The following is a 22,240-nucleotide window of genomic DNA, read 5'->3' on the forward strand; positions in this document are numbered from 1 at the left end:
TCTTAAGCACCTCTATCATGTCTCCCCAACTTTACTTGCCTTTCCCCCCTAAAATAAAAAAGCTCTAAATGTAACCTTTCCTAGTAGAGGAGTTGATCATTTGGGTTGTTCTTTTCTGAAACTTTTCCAGCTTTACAATATCCCTTTTAAGAGTACAGATGCATAGGATCAAGATGTATCATTTATTGGTTGTATTTATTGGTTGACCACAAGGTGGCAGTCCTCTACAGTCATGAGAGAGATGCTCTTCCACTCCCAGATCAAGGTTTTCTTCACTTCCTGCAGATCCTAGCCAGGTTTCCTCAGAAGTAAATGTCACTGAATTTAATGAGATGAATTCCACAGTGTGCAGTGTAGCCTTACAGCACTATCATGTACAAGTCTGCTCAGAATTTAGTCCCATTGAATCGAATGGGACCTCACCTTTTGGGGAAATTGGGTAGGATTGCAGCTTTGAAGATGGAAGGTGCTGAAAAATCTTGGGCGCAATATATGAGTCAGCCAATCCCTTGCTGCAGTGAACATTTCTCTGGTTTTGTTTTGTTTGTAGTAAAGTTAGAGCTGCAACAAAGTTTAATCTATTTTGAGTAACAAAAAAGTACTATATATATATATATATATATATATATATATATATATATATTAATCGGGACACCTTTTTAGATGATTTTTAATGCATCAAAGAGCAGTTTGGATAAGTTTGTCCTGTATCCTGGAAGGATGTTGTTAATCACCAATGAAACCATATCTTTATTTTCAGTGACTAAGGTCACAGAGATACTGGTTTACTCTGTTATGTTAGTCACATACACATGACCTTCCTCCACGACCACACACACACACACACACACACACACACACAAATTATGCAGGCCAGCACAGCAGAAACTTATTGCTCAATCTGCTTGACAGCAGGCTGGTAAAAAGAAAAAACCCCTACAAGGCTTGTAGCCAACATTTCCATGCTGGTTGAAGAGTGGGCTTCTAAGTAAAATGTTTTTGCAGGCCAGTAAAATTAATGGTAGGCTAGTGACATTCGTGGGCATATTTATTTTAACAACACTGGCCACATCAGTTGGTGTCATCAGCGCTAGAAGTGAAATAGAATTTTTCTGTTTTTTTAGTTTCAGCCCTTGCGTGGATAGCTGAGTAGAAAGGTCCCAATCCTGTGCCCACTGTGGAAGAATGGCAGATGCAAGTGATAGACTATATGGAGATGGCAGAAATGACCGGCAGAATTCGAGACCTGGGAGAAGAGTTGATGGAAGAGGACTGGAAAAAGTTCAAGGATTATCTACAGAAATATAGTAAATTGTTTGAATGTTAAAATGATGTGGGATGTAAAGGTAACACGGCATTTGGGATATGGTTAAAAGAGGTATGAAAAAAAGGATCTAAAAAAGAGGGGAAATTAGAGATATAACAAGTGGGAGTACACAATTATAAACGAGATGTGAAAGAGGGTTAGAATTTGCTGAATTTGACGGAATAAAGAGGAACACAAAAAAGGGAGATGTGAGGAGGTCAGGAAAGAGGGATATAGAACCTTGAAATTTAAAAGTGGATTCTTTTATTATTATTATTATTAAGTGTGTATTTTTTGTTTTTTGTGTTGATATGTATTTGTTTGATTTTTATGTGTTGTAAAATCCTAATAAACATTTGTTAAAAAAAAGAAAGAAAGGTCCCAATCCTGGAACCGGAGGTGGTTGGCCCATCCCCACATCTGCTCCTCCCCACTTTCCCCTGCAAGAAAAGCAGACCAGACCACCAGCAAAGGGTTGGGTGGGGGATGGCTTTTATTAAGCAGTGTTGTCTCGGCGAGCGATTACATGGCACTGAAAGGTGCTCTCTTTCCTCCAGGCTGGAGGGAGAAGCCAAGGAGGCTAGGAGGGGGACCCGGAAGGAGACGGCAAGAGGGGTGCCATGCCAGGCTTGGCAAAGCAGCTGCTTCCGTGGCTCGCCAGGGCTTCAAGCCCCTCAGGAGTTCTCCCAGAAGAAGTTGTTGCAAGCCACAGTGAGGGCTGCCACCAGGACCACGAATTCCTGGAAATCGACCTCCCCATCGCCGTTCTCATCCAGGTCATGCATGATCTTGTCCACTGCTTCTGTGTCCTTCTGGGCCTGCAACACAGGAGAGAAGGGGTTCATTTTTTACAGTTGTGTTGTTTTACTACTGCTTCTGTTTGCATCACTCGCCAGCCCCACTTACTCCCTGCCCCATGTATTCACAGCTCCATCAAACCCACTCCATGTTCTTGCAGCGCCTCCGTATCTCTCCCTCTCTGCTTTATTCAAACCTATGCTGTTGTATAGAAACCATTTAAGAACCTGCCTTCTATCCCATTCCCCTACCCTGCTCTGACTTCCTGCAAATCCAGGACTGTGATGCTGCTCTACAAATCATCCAAGGGGAGCTGTGCTTTGACTTCCTAACATCTTTATGTATGCAAGGAGATTGTATGCTACCAGTCCCGTACGCAGCACTGCTTGGGAATTACCGGGAACCGAAAAGATGAGAGCGGTTTTGAAAACATTGGTTAAAATCGGCACATTTTCGAAAGGTTCCGCCTGCCATCTTGAATCAAAATGGCACCCGGCTGCATCCAAACATAGAAGAAAAACCTTCTTCTTGATCTCTGGGAACATCACGCAAAATTTGGTTAGAATGAGCACAGCTTTGAAGGATTCAGCAATCCATCTTGATTCAAAATGGCACCCAGTTATATCCAGAAAACCTGCTCCTGGATCTCAGGAAACCCCATTCAAAATTTGGTTACATTCTTGTAAGATGTGTCCGAATGCATAGCAAACAAACAGCATTCCAAAATATTTAACAGAACTAGCAGAAAGTTCCTGGTGCTGTTCAAATACCTGGTTTTCTGCAGCAAACTACCCTTGAACATGGAAGATCTATTTCACTGTATTGGCAAAGAAGCACCGATAGAACTATCCTTTATAAGTAAACCAGTTTGCATTGACAGGCCATGCGAACAGAACCCAAGAAATGCATGCACGAATGGCGGCAGAGCAAGTCGTGCATCATCCCTCTGTTTAAATCCACCCAATGCCGGATTTGTTTCAAACCCTCGCAAAAAAACTCCTGTCTCCTGTCACCAACCAGCTTGCTAGGACCACATTTCACTGTCAAGCCAGCGTTGGATGGGACAGGTAACAAAAGCTTGTGCTGCGGAGAGGTCCGGTATCCCTGTGCCGGCCAGTCGGGCTTGCCCTCCTCAGGGATTCCTCCATTCCATTTCCCCATTAAAACTTTCCATACCTCCAGGAAGCAGCCGAGCTCGTTCTGCAGCAGGTCCTTCAGCTCCTTCTTGCTCAGCTTGTACTTGTCGCCCTCCTTGCCCGAGTAGCTGTGGAAGACGGAGATGAGGCCGTCCATTGCGCTCTCCAGCTGCGACGTCATTTCTGCGGTGGTGGTAGTGGAGGAGGAGGAGAGAAGCCTGATCAAAGAACTGACCCTGTGGAGGAATGGAAGTTGACCATCAAACTCCCTGGGTGCATGCATGCAGCCATTAACACACAGCCAGGAAATGTCACACAAGGTGGGAAAAACCCCCCACCCCATGATATAATAACAGGAGCCTTCTGGGTCAGGCCAATGGCCCATCTAGTCCTGTTTCTCACAGTGGCCAAGCAGATGCCATAATGGGAAGCTCTCAAGCAGGATTCGAACACAAGAGCCCTCTCCCCTCCTATGGTTTCTAGCCACTGGTATCCAGAAGATTTGCTGCCTCCGTATATGGATGCAGAGCATAGCCATCAGTGACCTTATCCTCAACAAATTTATCCAGTCCTCTCTTAAAGCCATGCAACTCGCTGCCTCCTGTGGCAGTGAGTTCCGTAGTTTAACTGCACCGCACGAAGAAGTACTTCCTTTTACCTCTCCCAAACCTCCCGCCAACTCCTTTCTGTAGTCAGAAATACACCGTAGATTTGACGCATGCCTAAAGCACATGACGCCACCCAATCCCGAGAACTGTAGTTTAAGGGCGCTGGGAGTTGTAGCTCAGTGAAGGGCAAACGACAGTCTCCAGGATTCTTGGGGGGGTGGGGTGGGCAGGGAATATGCTTTAAACGTATGGTGTGTACACAGATAATTTCCCACCCGTATTCTCAGGCTGCGCTTCAGGAGTTTTGAATCAAGGAAGAGAGATCCAAAGTAAGAGAGTGAGGCTCTGCCATGTTGGCATTCTGGACAGGAGTCCCAGGCATGAAGCACAGCGACAGGGAAAGGGCAGGCATGCTCCTACAGCTCTGTAGATTAGTGTGTTGGACTAGGGCTGGATAAACCCAGGTTCAAATCCCCCTGCCAACTTGTCGGCTTTGGGCCAGTCACTCTGTCAGTGTAACTAGCACTGCAGGCCTTTTGGGAATATATAAAGGGAGATTGGGGAGACTGCATTGGCCATCCTCAAGTCCTTGGGGGGGTATAACTACAGTCAACTAAATGGCACAAGAAGACTCTTGCATTTTCAGTTTTACAGTCGCTTAAATGTTGGGGCCACCTGTTCCTGGCTTCGAAAACCCTTGCCCTCGCTTGCTCCCACCACACCTGCCTCCCACCCTCACCTGTGCGGGCGCAACCCCAAAACCATCACCCTCACCTCTCTTTCTGTCCTCAGTTCTGTGCGTCGCAGCTGCCTCCGACAAAGCGAGTCCAAAATAGCTGGTCAGTGGCTTTAAATACGATCCCAGCGCCCTCCCCCAATGGAAGAAACCGATACCGGCAGCTGGACAATCTGGCTGGGAGCTCACCGGACAGGCAGTGTCCAAATTTAAAGGGGCAGGGTGGGTGCCGGATTAGGCAGGAGTCTCTCCACCACACCCAGATGGAGCCTCTAAGCCCAGGGAAAGACTAAATACAGTGGAAAAATTCTCATCCTATGCAAACAGGAGTCCTTTCCCCCCCTTTTTACTCCCTGCCGAATATGCAATCCAGAGAACCCTCACGCTTTTTGATGGAACTGTGTCGCTCCCCCAAAAGGCTAGGGAATAAAATCTGCCCTGTGCCAGCCCCAAAAACCCACAACTGGAAAAAGGCTGGGGTTCTGCAACCCCCGTGGTCAACACACAAAGCAAATCCTTGTCCTTGTTTTCACAGATGTATTTCTCTGTTATACCTGACCGCTGCTGGAAGTTCTTCTCCCTCCATCGCCCGCTATATTTGTCTGCTCCTTGGCCCGATCAAAGAGCGCAGTTGTCCTCTGGGATACATTGAAAGCTCGAAAAGGAAGCCTCATGCTACGTGGCACCCAAATGTTCAAGTGTGCAGAAGCCGGGGTACTTCTCTTCCTCCACTCAGACTATCAGCTCAATCCTAGGCAGGGATGGTTCCCCACCCGGGGAGCCCTGAGGGGCTCACTGAGAACCGGTGGTGTCAAAGCGAGGCCAGGACCTGGCGTTTTAATGGCCCACAATGCCCCAGGGCCACTCAGGGGCATTCTGGGAAACTGAAATGGCAGCTCATAGACCCAACCGCCCAATGTGTGCTAGGGGCAGCTGCTGGTGGGCCCACCTGGGGTCTTAGCGCCTGCTGTAGTGTGGCAGGAATTTATGTATAGGTTTTGGGGGGGTTGCCCCTCCATCAGATATCATGCACATGCACCCAACTACCAAAATCAGCACAATCACGTTTGTGACTTGTCCCCACAAAACACTTCCTCACAGTTTCTTCCTATCTGTTCAAAGGGCCTCTGCTGCACAATAGTAAACGTAACAATTCACTGATAAATGTATCTATGTACTGGCTCACTGGGGAAACTTCAGAAATTCATATAGACCTGTGAGCTCAACTACTCAGCAGCCCCTCTGCCTGAGTGATAATTCCTGGCATCCTGATACCTGAGTGCCAGACAGGTAGCCATTCCAGAAATAACAAACCCAGATGAAGACAAAAGGGTGTGATTAACTTGGCTGGGAAACAGGGAAATGTAAATATCTATTTTGTTTCACTTGATGGGTGTGTGGTGGAGGGCAAGGGGAACCATGGGGCAGGGTCCAAGATGCTCAGATTACTGCCACCAGACTTCCCCTTTCATGATGTAACCGTGATGTATTAGTGATGTAGTTTTTTTGGGGTGTAACATGGGGATTAGGGACACGGGTGGCGCTGTGGTCTAAACCACAGAGCCTAGGGCTTGCCGATCAGAAGGTCGGCGGTTCAAATCCCTGCAATGGGGTGAGCTCCCGTTGCTCAGTCCCTGCTCCTGCCAACCTAGCAGTTCAAAAGCACGTCAAAGTGCAAGTAGATGAATAGGTACTGCTCCGGTGGGAAGGCAAACGGCGTTTCTGAGCACTGCTCTGGTTCGCCAGAAGCGGCTTAGTCATGCTGGCTACATGACCTGGAAGCTGTATGCCGGCTCCCTCGACCAGTAAAGCGAGATGAGCGCCGCAACCCCAGAGTCGTCCGCGACTGGCCGTAATGGTCAGGGGTCCCTTTACCTTTAACATGGAAATTAGCAGCTAATAAAAATTTGGGTTCTCTTTTGTACGGGGGCTTCCATCTGGTGGCAGGTGGGAGTCCTGTCACGACAGTCTTCAATAAAGACCAAGCCTACTGGCTGCTGTTTGCTCTGGTACTCCTGGTTGGTGCCCTTGGTTTTTTTGTCCAAGGGAGCCCTCAGAGTTCTCCGTTAACATCTGGAAGCCGGTTGCTAACGCCAGTCCTGATCCTACCCATGTTTACTCCGAACTATGAGTTCAGTAAGAGCATTGAAAAGCTGTGCTGGATCAGGCCCATCTAGTCCGGTGTCCTGTCCTTAGAGCTCAAGTGGTGGCTGTTAGAACTGGTAGGGCAGAAGGCAGGGAGCCCAGCAGTAGATGGCGCCAGAGAGCCAACGGTCCCATCCTTTCTCTTCCTCCCTGCTGAGTTCTACCAGGGGCAACCCTGAGACCCTAAGCAGGAGGAGGAAGCTGACAGCCAGGGTCACCCTGTGAGTAAGAAGCCATGGCAGTGACCCATTTACCCTAATGGAGCAGCCTCTACGGCCTAAGGGTCAACCAGATGACCCTGGGAAGCTTGCAAGCCAGGCCTGCGTGCAATAGCAACTCTCCCTCCTGCGGTTGTCAGAACGTTAGCAGCCGCAGCTAAGCTAACTTCCTAATCTTTTAAAGCTGTCGCAAGTTGGTGGCCATTGTTGCCTCTTGTGGGAGCTTAAATAGGGAGAAGTCCTTTGTTTTGTCTGTTCCAAATCTACCTGACATTTGACTTCACTGGCTGTGCCTGAGTTCTAGTACGATGCAAGAGGGAGGAAAAACTTATCCGCTGTCTTCACAACATGCATAATTTCGGACAGCTCTTCTCTCATGTTCCCCCTTCCTCGCCTTTTCTCTAAGACATACTCGGTAAGTAGACCTAGGATTGCTAGGGACGCGGGTGGCGCTGTGGGTTAAACCACAGAGCCTAGGACTTGCCAATCAGAAGGTCGGCGGTTCGAATCCCCGCGACGGGGTGAGCTCCCATCACTCGGTCCCTGCTCCTGCCAACCTAGCAGTTCAAAAGCAAGTCAAAGTGCAAGTAGATAAATAAGTACCACTCCAGCGGGAAGGTAAAACGGTGTTTCCGTGCGCTGCTCTGGTTTGCCAGAAGCAGCTTAGTCATGCTGGCCACATGACCCGGAAGCTGTACGCCGGCTCCCTCGGCCAGTAAAGCGAGATGAGTGCCGCAACCCCAGAGTCGGTCACGACTGGACCTAATGGTCCCTTTACCTTTTTATTGCATGGCAGATAAATGTAAGAAAAGATGTCATACCTGAATTATCTAAATTGATAACCTTGCTAACTGAGGTAATACACCTCATGTAAACAATATACCTCAATATAGTTTTGTTTTATTAATTGCATTTATACCCCAAAGAGCTTAAGGCGGCATGCATGGTCCTCCCACCTCTTCATTTAACCCCCAAAACAACCCTGCAAAGTAGGTCAGGATGAGGGGCAGCGACTGGCCCAAGGTCCCTCAAATGAACTTCACAGGGCCAAATTGGGGGGATTTGAACCCCGATCTCTCCCAGGCCCTAGTCTGAAACTCCTACCAATGGCTCTCACTATGAGTCCTCGACTCTGTGAACTATATGTAATATATGTGTTTCTGTTTCGCTCGCCTGCACCAACATATCAGCTCTTTTTTAAAAGAGTTTGTTTCTTCAAAGATGTCTTCAAATTTTCTTCCAACGGTCAAAGAAGACCCCCCCCCAAAAAAACCTCCAGGATATTTGGGCAGACCGGCATCAGACCGAAATCATCCTGCGAAATCTCGGCAGCGGCACGTTGGCTGGGCGCGACTCCTGAGAGGGTTTTTTTCTTTGGTCAGCGCCCGGTCTATTAATACCGCGAGTACGGTTTCTGCCGTAACGGTGGCATTGTCCGGGGACCTGTAACCCAACCTCTCGATAAGGAGGGCCCGCGATCGGGTGTCTCTGCCAGCTTCCTATCGGACAAAGGGTGCTGTCAGAGGAGTCCGCTCGGGTGACGGATCCGGGCCCACCTGACTCTGGGTTGCGCAGGGATGAGAAAGGGCCCTTGTTGAATGAAAAAGCGCTGCCCTCAATGGTTGCCGCGGAAACGGAGGAAACCCGAAACCGGATTCCGGGCCTGGAGCCGGGACAAGCAAAGCCCAACTGGAAATAAACAAAAAAGAAAAAAACCACAACCCACCCACACGCCTCGGGTCTGGTTACAAGACCTGGAGCTTGCGGCAAGAATAAACCGCCCCGGCATTAATGATGCAAGGCGGAGGCCATTAATCATGCATTGTGTTATTGTGCCTTTTCCTCCTCCGGAGCTGGATTTGGCATCCTTGTTCTCAGGCATAAGTCACGATGTTTCATGCCACCCCGGGCACACACATGAGGCAAAGTCAGCTCAGGGCAGGCGGGGCTGCAGTTCGCAGTCGGCTGCTGTGTGGGGAAACGTTGAGGGCACCCCAGGGGTGTGGCAAAACTCAGGGCTGGGCACATTTTTTAAGCAAAGCGTGGGAAGGCTTCAGAGTTGCGGGATCAACCTTTTGTTGGGGTGGAGGGGCCTGGTGCAAAATGGCGGCTCGTGGGGGCAGAGCTAGGCTCAACATGGCCGCACTGGTGACGGAGCCTGACCAACAACAGGGCTTGGGAACTTGCAGTGGGGGAATAATTACCTATGATACGATAATCTTTATTCTCATTGTCCCATACAGAACAACGAAATTGAAAAATCACATAAGACATTCAAAACCCAAGCTACGGCAGCCCATGAGCCAAGCATTGTGTACACAAGAGAAAAAACAAAACACAATATTCGGTAAAGGTAAAGGGACCGCTGACCATTAGGTCCAGTCGTGACCGACTCTGGGGTTGCGGCGCTCATCTTGCTTTACTGGCCGAGGGAGCCGGCGTACAGCTTCCGGGTCATGTGGCCAGCATGACTAAGCCGCTTCTGGCGAACCAGAGCAGCGCACGGAAAGACCGTTTACCTTCCCGCCAGAGCGGTACCTATTTATCTACTTGCACTTTGACGTACTTTCAAACTGCTAGGTTGGCAGGAGCAGGGACCGGGCAACGGGAGCTCACCCCGTCGCGGGGATTCGAACCGCCGACCTTCTGATCGGCAAGTTCTAGGCTCTGTGGTTTAACCCACAGCGCCATCTGCGTCCCTACAATATTCAGTACAGTAGTCTAATTTGAAGGCACAGGAGTTGCTTTGTAATAGCCTATCATATGTATTGATTTCATTTATTTGTTTGCTTGCATTTATATCCTGCTTTTTACTCCATGTTAGAAACTATATTGTTCCTGTCCACCCAGACACTGACCAGGCCTAGGCTTCAGCAAGTCGGTGGCCTCATGTGCCTTCCTGCTCATTATTCTTAATGGTGATTATTATTCATAATGATGATGATGCTTTAGCCTCCTTGAGTTTCCTAGTTGCTGCCCTAGTCCAGGCGTTGCCAACGTTTTCGGGATAGAGGGCACCATTTTAAAATTCCGAGCTATTGCCGTGGGTGCCGCTCACAAAATGGTGTCTGCGTGGATGTGGCATGTCACAAAATGGATGCCACAGGAGCGTGGCATAATGCAAAATGGCTGTCTTAAGAGGTGCTGGTGGACGCACAGACAACCTCTGCCCTTGGTTCTAGCAGCCTGGTAGGAGTCAAATCAGATTTGCAGAGAAGACTCAGCGAGACTCTTATCAAGGGGAGGTCTGAGTCTCTTTGCATTATATCAGAGGTTTTCAACCTTTTTGAGTCCACGTCTCCCTTGACCACTGCATTACACAGGTTCCTGCAAGGCTGAATGGTAAAGTTTCTATTGCCGTACAAAGTTTCACATGCATCTTCTGCTCCACCCAGGCTCTCTACGGTGTTTCAGACTCTACAATCACTCTTCTCACCATCCTCTATATTAGCAGGTCCCCAACTGCAAATTTGTTTATTTTAGATAGATATAACCATTTGACTGTAATTAAAATAATCAACAAAGCTGCTTGAGAAAAAAGCCTTCAGATCCTTAATATGCTGCAATAAAATACGGCAACGTAAAACAACATTTTTTTCTAAAAAGAGAAACACAAAAACTACTTGAATTAGCTTTTATGGAAGGTCATTATTTTCTTAATACAATATTGTATTAAGGGGCAACCTGTTTCCCCACAATTTATTTCTAGAGTCCCTTGCAGTTTTCACTCTTAGGTGTTATTCTTCCTATTACAGCCAAATCCCAAAGTTTCTTAGGACATTCTTTCCACGAAGGGAGTAATGGAACTTTCCAGTTTTGAGCCATTAACATTCTTACAGGTATTTGCAGATAGGAGGCCTGTTCATTATGTTATTTCTTTAGGATAGGTGACATATAGTTCTGCCCTATCAATACCGGATCTAAGGGAACTTCATATTTCAATACTGTTGCTGTTATTCTAATGATCACCTTCCACTATATTTGTGTAAAAGATCCACGGCCACCACATGTGGTGATATGTTCCGTTCTGCTTTCTGCAAATCTGCCTCATCTTGGCTTTCTCCGTTGCCTCCGAGTTCGTGGTACCATTACACGCAAAAGCCCCTTCGTTTGGTGGGGCTGCATTTGCTACTGTCTCTCTTTGCCCCCCACCCCATCCTTCCCCATCGCCTTATAAAGCAGTTGGGACTCATGACATCGTCGTCAGGCTATTCTGGCAGCCAAGATTTTACTTCTCTGGTCTGGCGAAGGAGAATGTGAAGCAGTCAGGCACAAAACACACACACACCCTCCAACATTTCTCCAATGAAAATAGGGATGTCCAATTCCACAGTAGTAGTATTACTAGTGATTATTATTATTATTATACAGCACCCGTCCTACTGGTTTGCCCCAGCCACACTGGGTGGCTTCCAAAATATATAAAAACATAATAAAACATGAAACCTTAAATAAACCTTCCCTCTACAGGGCTGCTTTCAGATGTCTTCTAAGGGTTGTATAGTTATTTATCTATTCAGGGGGGGGGGTCACATAACTCTGTACTCTCCAACATTTCTCTGATGAAAATAGGGATGTCCTAATGAAAAGTGGGACATTGCAGGGTTAAGAAATCAGAAACTGGGACAGATTCCGTAAATCCAGGACTGTCCCTCGAAAACAGGGACACTTGGCGGGTCTGACAACATCAGGGCTTGCTCCAGTCAGATTGTAAAGCCCCCTCCCCCCGCTAATTTTACATGTTATATCATTTGTCTTAGTACTTTAAAATTGTAAACCATCTTGGATGCCTCGGCAGAAACATGGCTTATTAATCAATGAAATAATGATAATGATAATGATAATGATAATGATAATACAGTGGTACCTCGGGTTAAGTACTTAATTCGTTCCGGAAGTCCGTTCTTAACCTGAAACTGTTCTTAACCTGAAGCACCACTTTAGCTAATGGGGCCTCCTGCTGCCACCACGTAATTTCTGTTCTCATCCTGAAGCAAAGTTCTAAACCTGAAGCACTATTTCTGGGTTAGCAGAGTATGTAACCTGAAGCGTATGTAACCTGAAGCGTATGTAACCCGAGGTACCACTGTAATAATCATAATAATATTGACAGATTGTGGGAGTCGAATCTGCTCCTGGCTTACCTCACCACACAGATATGTTATAGTCAACATAGTGAATCACTGTGATATATATGGTTGCTTGCATGCCATTTTGAACAATGACTAGCCAGAGCATGAAACCAAGGGCAAATTCCAGATTGCCAACACGAGCACACCTTGGTTGGTTCTGCTTCTGAGTTGGCAAGCCGGCCGCCATTTTGTATTCCCCCACAATGCACTGGAAATGGTGAGGGGAAATGGCAGGCGCCACCGGCACGCGCACAGAGAATGTGGAGGATATTCCACGAATAGTCTACAAAATGGCCTTCGATGAGTAGACAAGGGCCTTAATAATTAAAAAAAGAAGAAGCACATCAAATTCTACCAGAAAGGTCGTGAAATGTTTGGCCCAGCTTTGCATTAAAGTACCGGTCATCGGCCACTAGTGGGCGACGTGTGCTGTTATCTCTACTGCTTCCCAGGCATTTGCCACCGAGAACATCAGCTGATTTTGCAAGAGTTTAAGGCGTGGACCAGAGATGCTCCAGAGACCTGCCAGCATTCCATCACTCTCCGAATTCCTCCACGGTCTAATATTTCTCTCTGGCTTCCTGTCCCCAAACAGTTGTGTAATTGTGTAATTGCGCTGCGGCGCTGTGCAATGGAGCCTTGTCATTTTTCCAGAATGGAACGACGTTCTGGAATGTTCCCACTTCCACCCAGCCTTACACATGGCCCTTGATTTATTTTCTTTTATAAAATACATGTAAAAGGTTTCGTTTTTTTTAAGAAAAGCACAGTCATTCCTGTGGTATTGGGGCACGGCGGCACATCACGGTCACACTGCGCACCGTACATTTAACGGAGGATTATACCACTTCAAGGGACGCGGGTGGTGCTGTGGTCTAAACCACAGAGCCTAGGGCTTGCCGATCGGAAGGTCGGCGGTTCGAATCCCCGCGATGGGGTGAGCTCCCGTTGCTCAGTCCCTGCTCCTGCCAACCTAGCAGTTCAAAAGCAAGTCAAAGTGCAAGTAGATAAATAGGTACCGCTCCGGCGGGAAGGTAAACGGTGTTTCCATGCGCTGCTCTGGTTCGCCCGAAGCTGCTTAGTCATGCTGGCCACATGACCCGGTTAAGCGAGATGAGCACCGCAACCCCAGAGTCATCCGCGACTGGACCTATCGGTCCGGGGTCCCTTTACCTTCACCTATACCACTTCAACAGTCATATCCCTTCCCCCAAATAATAATAATCTTGGGAGCTTTTGTTGGTTAAGGCTGCCGAGCGTTAGTAGGTGGCCCTGCTTCCCTTCACAGAACTAAAATTTTCAGAGTTCCCTAGGAAGAGGGGTTGATTGCTAAACCACTCTGAGAATTATAGCTCTCTGGCCGTTGCTGACATTTTCTTTATCGGCAACTGGCAACTCCTGGGCCAAAATCTGGCCCTCTGGGGTGTATTGATCTACAGTAAGGCTGCCATATGTCTGGAATTTGCCTGACAAAATGGTGTCGGGGTAGAATTTTCCAGAACTGGTAAAAATGTCCTGGAAAGCCCATATTTGAAGTGGGGGTTTTTTTTGGGGGGGGTTGGCGAATTTCCTAAAAAATAGCTAAAACGCATACTTTTTAATGGAGATCTTGCAAAAAAAAAGCAGCAAAAAAAAAAAAGCTCAACATTTGCGTCTGTCTGGATTTTCACTTTTTGAAATATGGCAACCTTAATGTACAGTCCACTCATGGAGAGCTTTAACTTATAGCGGTACCCAGGCAAGTCCTATCATGTGCCTAGGCACCCGAGCCACAGAGTTCCCAGGAGAACAATAGAACACACTGACACAAAGTATTTTGGTATATGGGTTCAAATAGGCCACAACATGGCCGGCCATGACGTAGGGGTGAGGTTGTCCACCCCTAAGCTGGACAACTATCGAGCATGGTTGCCTGGCCGCAATGCCTCCCACCAATAAAGTGTGAGATAAGATGGCGCCCGGCACACTTTCGCTGCGCCGATGGACGCCTGTGCCGATAGTAAAAACTAGAGCTCTCTTAGCAGACTCCATAGCAGAGTTCTTAGCAGCGGTAGAAAGTGTTGCCTTGTGTGTGGATAATAAATCAGACCGAATGCCGGCTTCTTGCTAATCTCCAACAGCCTTTAACGAGAAGAAAAACATCATAAATCAGCCCGGCGAGAGAGCGGACATCCTTTCGTCTCTCAGCCAAAAACGAAAGGAAACTCCTCACATAAAGAGGTGAGCGGACTTTTGAGAAGACCCATCGGTGGGTTTACTCTGAGTAGAACCTAGGTGTCCCAGAAAGGCCTATTATAGCCTATTGATATCTATCTTGTTGACCCCTCAAAAGCTGCCATAATATATTGTCTGAACTAATTATTAATGGCGGGGAGGAGAAAACCCAGAGCTCTTCACTGCAGTATAAGCTTTCTAGAAAGGTGTCGTTTTCCAACAACACAGCGTCTAGGATATCATCCTTCCATAGGCTTGATTTCGAAAATCGGAAGCTTGTTGTGTTTGGTCAACGTGGAGTAACTGTGCGCTGTACCCTCCTGGTCAACCTATCCGCAGGAAGGTTAAACTATGCAAATTTCTGCAGAAAGGTGAAGAGCTGAATTTAAAATTGGAGAGATGGGAAACCGACTTACAGATTTGTACCTCCTTAGCGGCTCATAGGGAAGTCAGAGAATTCTGACCAAAATGGGGATCAGAAATTGCTGGTGCTTGCTCACTTGTCCCCTGTCCAGGAGACAAACCAGTCTGGCAAATACGATCAGTCCTTTGCTATAATTTTCTGCTCTCAGTCTGCAAGCGATACTTGATTATTTCCCCCTGTGCTTCCTTTGCATTTATGTGATGTATTTTTGTGTTTATATACTGTGAACTGCCTTGTTATCCTCGGATGAAGGGCGGTATACAAATGTAATATAAATATAGATAAATAAATAAAATTAATTCAGTAACTTATGTACGACAGCAATACAAACAGCACAGTTTTGGGCAGAAGACTAACTGCATGAGACAAGTTACAGATAGGTAGCCGTGTTGGTCTGCCATAGTCAAAACAAAGAATTTTTTTTCCCTTCCAGTAGCACCTTAAAGACCAACTAAGTTAGTTCTTGGTATGAGCTTTCGTGTGCATGCACACTTCTTCAGATACACTGAAACAGAAGTTGCCAGATCCTTCTATATAGTGTTTGTTCAGACCAGGTCTCTCCATGGTTTTAAATTTGGTAAAAATATTACTACAAAGGAATTTCAGAAATAGACTGGAAAGAGAAGCTGCCGAATTGCAACTCATTACCAAACTTAAAACCATGGAGAGACCTGGTCTGAACAAAGACATTGGATTCTTATCTCATTATACATGACAAAGCCATTTTTCACCTTCTCACCCCTTGCTTTTTCCTGTAAGACCTATTGCAGTCATTAAGAGTCGTCAACAGGCTCATCACAGCTACCTGCCAATCACCCATTCCCACCACGCTTCTGAGTAATACCCCTCCCCACCTTCTCACTATATAGAAGGATCTGGCAACTTCTGTTTCAGTGTATCTGAAGAAGTGTGCATGCACACGAAAGCTCATACCAAGAACTAACTTAGTTGGTCTTTAAGGTGCTACTGGAAGGAAAAAAAATTTCTTTGTTTTGCATGAGACAAACACAGGGTGGGACGGGAAAATATGCCTTCTTACATTGCTAATGGCTCATCGTGCCCAAGCCATTTTGCTCCCTGAGGCATAGGAAAAATTGCCTCCCTCCCCAAAAAATGCCATGTACAAAATCTGACCAGATTAGCAGTTTCGTCTTATTTCTAGACCAGCAGTGGGACATTATCCCTCACCATACCTGAAGGCAACAGGCTAGCATGAAGGATTACAAAGCAAGCTGGTTTAGGGAAGTTAGGTGGGGGCCGTCCCCCTGCCATTTGCCACCTGAGGCATATGTGTCACTTTATTGAATAGCAGAGCCGGTTCTGGTACTTTCTGAACAGGGAGGGGTTGGGAACGGAGGGTTGGGAGGGGGAGAAGGGGAGCTGTTTACAACTGTATTTTTTCTCCCTCTGCCAAGACAGAGAACTCATTCAGTTCCTTGGTCCAGTAGCACCAGCGGTGCTGAGTCTCGCCCCTTCCTTTCCCCGTGGGATTTTGGAAAAGCGTCTCTCTCTGTGTGTGCACAGGAACTGGGGGGGGGGAGCAGTGGAAAGACCGAGATGTTTGCAAGAACACGGGGTGGGTCGGAACGGAGGGAGCTGGATCCGATGTCGAAGCACAAGAAGAGCAGTGTCTCAAATCCAGGGGTGGATTTACAGGCCGCCCCACCCCTGGTCACCGCCGCCTGCGTGAAGGGTGCCAGCGTTCCTTGCTAAAACATCGCCATCAATCGACAAGCAAGTCAAGGAGGGAGACTAACGTCACTTGCTGGTTTGAGGAACGAATGTTCAGCTTTTCATAGAATCATAGAACGGTAGAGTTGGATATATGGGATAGCTGTATGGGATATACTCCATGGGAGTAGATAGATAATTTATTACGGTCGGAGACCAGCTTATAAAACACACTTGGGGTTACAATCCCAGAAAGAAAACAAACATTTAAAACAATGTACAACAATAAATTTAAAATTTGTAAATGCGATAAGCCTATAGACACTAGAGTTACAAGCCTGGAATGTCACAGCATACACCCACACACCCAAATCCCTGATATACGATTAACGTTCAAGCACTGGAAAGTTATACACATGTAAGGTAAAGGTAAAGGGACCCCTGACTGTTAGGTCCAGTCGTGGCCGACTCTGGGGTTGTGGCGCTCATCTCGCTTTATTGGCCGAGGGAGCTGGCGTACAGCTTCCGGGTCATGTGGCCAGCATGACTAAGCCACTTCTGGCGAACCAGAGCAGCGCACGGAAACGCTGTTTATCTTCCCACCGGAGTGGTACCTATTTATCTACTTGCACTCTGACATGCTTTCGAACGGCTAGGTTGGCAGGAGCAGGGACTGAGCAATGGGAGCTCAGGGGATTCGAACCGCCAACCTGCTGATCGGCAAGCCCTAGGCTCTGTGGTTTAGACCACAACGCCACCCGTGTCCCACATGTACTCAGAAGTAATTTCCAGTAGCGGATCTTAGGGTCTCAGATTTCGGCAGCACTCTGTTACCCCAAATTGAGCACCCCCACCTCTTGACTACCGGGGTGCCAACTTGAATAAAATATGGGGGGGCAGGTAAGCCCCAATCCACATAATCGATCACAAGACACAGCACACACACACCCCATTTGAATGGCAGTGCCCGTCAACTTTGTGCCCCGCCCCGCTCCCCTCAAATATTTTATGGGCTCCTATGCTCTGTGCCCAGTGTGACTGAACCGGTTGTGCTCCCCTAAATCCACCTCTGTAGCTAGCCTTATGAGGAATGGTTGAAGGACCTGGGTATGTTTAGCTTGGAAAGAGGAGACTGGGAGGAGATAGGATAGCCACCTTCAAATATCTAAAGGGCTGTCCCATGGAAGATGGAGCAAACTTGATTTCAACATCAGGAAAAACATTCTGACTGTCAGAGCTGTTCAGCAGTTGAAAGGTCTCCCCTCGGGAGATTGTGGACTCCTTGAAGGTTTTGAAGCAGAAGTTGGGTGGCCATCTGTCATGGATGCTTTAGCTCGGTCCAGTATATCTGAAGGAGCGTCTCCACCCCCATCGTTCTACCTGGACACTGAGGTCCAGCTCCAAGGGCCTTCTGGCAGTTCCCTCACTGCGAGAAGCCAAGTTACAGGGAAGCAGGCAGAGAGCCTTCTTGGTGGTGGCCCCCGCCCTGTGGAACGCCCTCCCACCAGATGTCAAAGAGAACAACAACTACCAGACTTTTAGAAGACATCTGAAGGCAGCCCTGTTTAGGGAAGCTTTGAATGTTTGATGCATTACTGTATTTTAATCTTTTGTTGGAAGCTGCCCAGAGTTCCCGGGGAAGCCCAGCCAGATGGGCGGGGTATAAATAATAAATTATTATTATTAACTGAGATTCCTGCATTGCAGAGGGTTGGACTAGATGACCCGGGGTCCCTTCCAACTCTAAGATTCTATGATTCTACCATTTGGTGGCGGCTGATAACTACTGAAGCTGGAGGGGTGGTAGGCAGGGCATCTAATGGGAGGGGGAGCCATCTCATTCTCCCTCCCTCGTCCCTTGCAAAGGGACAATGGGCACAAAGCAATTCTCAAACGCAAGCACCAGATTTGGATGACGCCAAGGTTGCAGGTTCGATCCCGGGACGGGACAGCTGCATATTCCTGCATTGCAGGGGATTGGACTAGATGTTCCTCAGGGTCTAAAATTCTATGTTTCCCATCATCTCTGACCATTGGCCATGCTGGCTGCCAGGGGTTGGGAGTGCAGCAACATCTGGAGGGCTGCAGGCTCCCTAAATTTACAAGGAAGAACAATTTGCTTTTATTCTCTAATATGCAACATGGTTGACAGATCTGCGCTTGCAGCATCTTCTGGGTCAGAGATGAGTCATGGGTGCTGATGGTGAAGCCAAGTCAACATAACACATGCAGCCATGGTGACTGCCAGATCAGCACACTGAAGGGATCATGGGAGACGCTCCTTGCTCAGAGAAGCCACATCGGTCTAGCGCTTGGATTATTCAATTTGTTAATGATCTGGAGTTAAGGAGGATGATCTCAATTCTGGAGTAGCCGACAGTTACCCTGCCTAGGCATTAAGTGCCACAGCCCTTTTCAGAGAGACCCGTTCACCTGTGGGTGGGTGACCCGAATCAGAGAAAATTAGGGCTTCCTTTAACTCTGGCTTGCATCTAGGAAATGCCTCTGGGCGGGTGCAGAGTGCCTTTTGCTTGCCAAACTGAGTAACCACCACCACCACCTAATCACCAGCCAGGGGGCACAGAGGCAGGCTGGTTTGGAGACTAGGTGCCCACATAGCACGCACGGGTGCCCGTGTGCTCTCCAGCCCGTCTAATGGTGCCCACAAAATATCTCTTTCAAAATCCAGAATGCACGAGGGGGGAGGGTTGGTCTTCCAGCTCAGTTCCTGTTTGCACTGGCTCATTCTCCTACACCAAAATCACCCTCTTAAATATGCCAGGATTCGATCTTCCCATTCTGGACAGAGAAGAGGTGCAAAGAGCTTCTCTCTGTGAGAGAGCACAGCGGTCCCTGATGTGGGTGTCTTTTCCCTGTTGGGGGGGGGCAGCCGATTGGGGGTGGGAATGCCATTTTCACTCTTTCAAATGCTGCAGCCGTTTTGTGCTAGGCTGTACCCCCACAGCAGCTACAGCTAAATACTACTGAATATTATTATTATTATTATTATTATTATTATTATTATTATTATTTTACAAGTAGTATTACTGCATTAATGCCACAGAGAAAACAGCACAATCATAAAACCATATAATACAATCCACCCCCCAAAAAAACAACAACAATTAAAAACCCTGCAGCAGTGAGTTCCATAGATTCACAACCGCACAGTGCAGATGTGCAGTGCTTTGTTTGGTCTCTCCTAAACGTGCTGGCTCCCAGTCGTTCCCTGGGCAGTGCCAACGTTCCAGCAGAGAGAGAGAGAGAAAATAAAAATAATATAAACCTTCCATCCTATCCCCTCCATCACCCAGCTGCCCCCACCCCCAAACTAACCCACCAGATGTGTTTGCCTTTTCCTGATGGGTGCTCCAAACATCTGGACCACTTCAGCTGCCCTTTAAGGGAGGGCCGTCACACAGTGGAAAAGCACCTCCTTTGTACCCAGAAAGTCCCAGGTCTTGAAATGTCTCTCACCTGAAACCCTGACATCCAAGTGTAGCAAATGTTAAGACAAACGAACAAATGACCTGGTGCAGTATAAAGCAGTTTCCTGTTTTCCTTAGCAATATAGACGCTTCAGGTTGCAGACGCTTCAGGTTACAGACTCCGCTAACCCAGAAATAGTACCTCGGGTTAAGAACTTTGCTTCAGGATGAGAACAGAAATTGTGCGGCCCCATTCACTAAAGTGGTACCTCAGGTTAAGAACAGTTTCAGGTTAAGAATGGACCTCCAGAACGAATTAACCCAAGGTACCACTGTACAGCTTTTTATTCAGAACAATGAGGACTAGGATCTTAACTTGACTTTTTGGCAGTGCCGCCTGTCTGAAACCCTTGAACGCAGCTGCCTGTCTGTGGAGACAGAGGGAATATTGATCTAGATAGACCAGCATAAGAAGACGCTGTTGGATCAGACTACCAGCCCCTCTCTAGTCCTGTCTTTGCAGGTGCCAACCGTATCTCCCAGTGACAAACCCGCAAGCACAACAGCCCTCTCCCCTCCTGCGTTTTCCGGCAACTGGCGTTCAGTTGCTCCCTCCGACCACAGAGGCAGAGCGTAGCCAATGTGGCTAGTAGCTATGAATAGCCTTCTATTCCCACGAATATGCCCGGTCCGCTTTTAAAGCCATTCCAGTTGCCGGCCACCACTGCATTCCTGTGGCAGAGAGTTCCACTGGTGAACTGTCGTGAATCTCCCAACATTCAGCTTTGCCTGCAAGTTCTGCTGTTGTGGAGGAGAAGAGCCTCTCTCTGTGTTATCCATGTAATTCTGTAAACTTCTGTCAAGCCACCCTTTTCCCTCGCCTCTTCCCTAAGCTAAAAAGTCCCAGACGCTGAGGCTCCGTTTCACATGTCCTTTTCTGGGGAGAGCAGAGACGAGGGGAAAGCCATGCTCAGCGCTGCCCCTTCCCCAATCCCCTTAAATCGAAACCACTTACTTAAAACCTGGAGGGATCTTGTGTGCGGCTGCTGCTGCAGGTCTGGGCTAGGTGGGTGCCAGAGTGACTTGCCTTGTACCCGGGTCTGGACCCTCCCCCCGGACCCTCCCCACCTCCGAGCACCAATGAAGGGAAGTTGGCAACCGGTCAGAAAGCACAGAAGTCTGTTTGTCTAGCCTGCTGTGGCCCAGCAGAAGAGGCCGTGGGCATAACAATGGCCAATTGTGCCCCATCTCCGAAAAACAGCCGGCTCTCACACCCGCTACCTCTCAATTCTTCCTTCATAAAATGAAGGTGGGGGAGAAAAAATAACCCTCTGAGGTTTTTCAAGCAGCCAAGCTCAAATATTCGGTGCCTGGGTGCTTTTCGCTTGTTTGTTTTTTTACACAGCGTCCAAAATTCTGGGACAGGGAAAGCAAAAAAGGGGTTATTGATTGGGGATGCTGAAGCTGTGGCCCTGCAGGTGTTGCGGAACTACAACTCCCATGAACCTTTGCGGTTGCCCATGCTGACTAGGGGCTGATGGGAGTTTTGAGCAGCAACAACTGGAGAACCACAAGCTCTCCATCTCTGTTTTGCACCTCTCTATGTGCATTTAATGTGTGATCCCTAATTGGTTGGGACCATAGCTGTCAACTTACAGATTTGAATATAAGGGACCAGCAGCCTTGAAAATAAGGGATCAGCAGCCAAAATAAGGGATTTTCCGGGCACAGGTATGTTCAACTTCTGAGCCCCTCTGAGCCAAAGGCAGAAAGCCCAGCCAGCAGCCAAATGAAGCCTCATCAATAAGGGACAGCAGCGGGACATGGCGCTGGGATAAGGGACTGTCCCGCCAAATAAGGGACACTTGACAGCTATGGTTGGGACGTGTGTCTAGGAGAGGGGTGGGCATGCGGCTGGACTCCCAACTCCCACAATCCCCAGCGGTTTGCCATGCTGGCTGAGGTTGACAGGAGTTGGGAGTCCTGGATGGAAGACTGAAGAAAACCCCAACTAAAGAATCATGGCAAGAAAAATTGATGGACTATGCAGAACTGGCAAAACTGACATACAAGCTACGGGACAAGGATAACTGTGACTTTAAAGATGAATGGGAACCCTTTACAAAGTATTTGAAGATGCAACAAAGCGAACTGGACTCCTTGGCTGGCTTTGAATAAACATTCACAAATTTTTTATTGATAATAATCAGCTAAATAGTTTGAGGATCTATACAACTGTGTAACATGCAGAAAATAGCATTTTTAGAGAAATCAAAGACTGGAACTGAGGGAAGTCGGGGGTGGGTGGGTTCTGTGGGGGGAGGGAGGAAAAATGGGGGGGGGGGGAATAATAACGATATGTTTCTGGATAATATGTTTTGTTTTAGGTAAAGGGACCCCTGACCATTAGGTCCAGTCGTGGCC

The 22,240-nt window shown here is 47.7% G+C and overlaps 2 protein-coding genes across 5 annotated transcripts in view; one reads left to right on the forward strand and one right to left on the reverse strand.

Moving 5' to 3' along the window:
* Positions 1–22,240, forward strand: part of LOC310751904 (protein S100-A4-like) — a 196,358-nt gene that overhangs the window by 47,921 nt on the left and 126,197 nt on the right. The window lies entirely within an intron of this gene.
* Positions 1,782–20,959, reverse strand: LOC310751910 (protein S100-A1-like). 4 transcript variants are annotated; one of them, XM_083591677.1, is made up of 3 exons: positions 20,832–20,959; positions 3,281–3,476; positions 1,782–2,124 (listed from the first exon to the last, which is right to left on the reverse strand). In XM_083591677.1, the coding sequence occupies exons 2-3, from the start codon at positions 3,419–3,421 to the stop codon at positions 1,981–1,983; spliced, it is 285 nt and encodes a 94-aa protein (XP_083447803.1). In that variant the 5' UTR covers positions 3,422–3,476; positions 20,832–20,959; the 3' UTR covers positions 1,782–1,980. The 4 variants fall into 4 exon arrangements, with proteins under 4 accessions (XP_083447803.1, XP_083447805.1, XP_083447804.1 ...); XM_083591679.1 differs by having other exon boundaries at positions 3,281–3,423; positions 20,832–20,934; XM_083591678.1 differs by lacking the exon at positions 20,832–20,959 and adding an exon at positions 4,623–4,735.

Source organism: Podarcis filfolensis (genome assembly GCF_964270895.1).
Source record: "Podarcis filfolensis genome assembly, chromosome: 16".
Taxonomy (NCBI): domain Eukaryota; kingdom Metazoa; phylum Chordata; class Lepidosauria; order Squamata; family Lacertidae; genus Podarcis; species Podarcis filfolensis.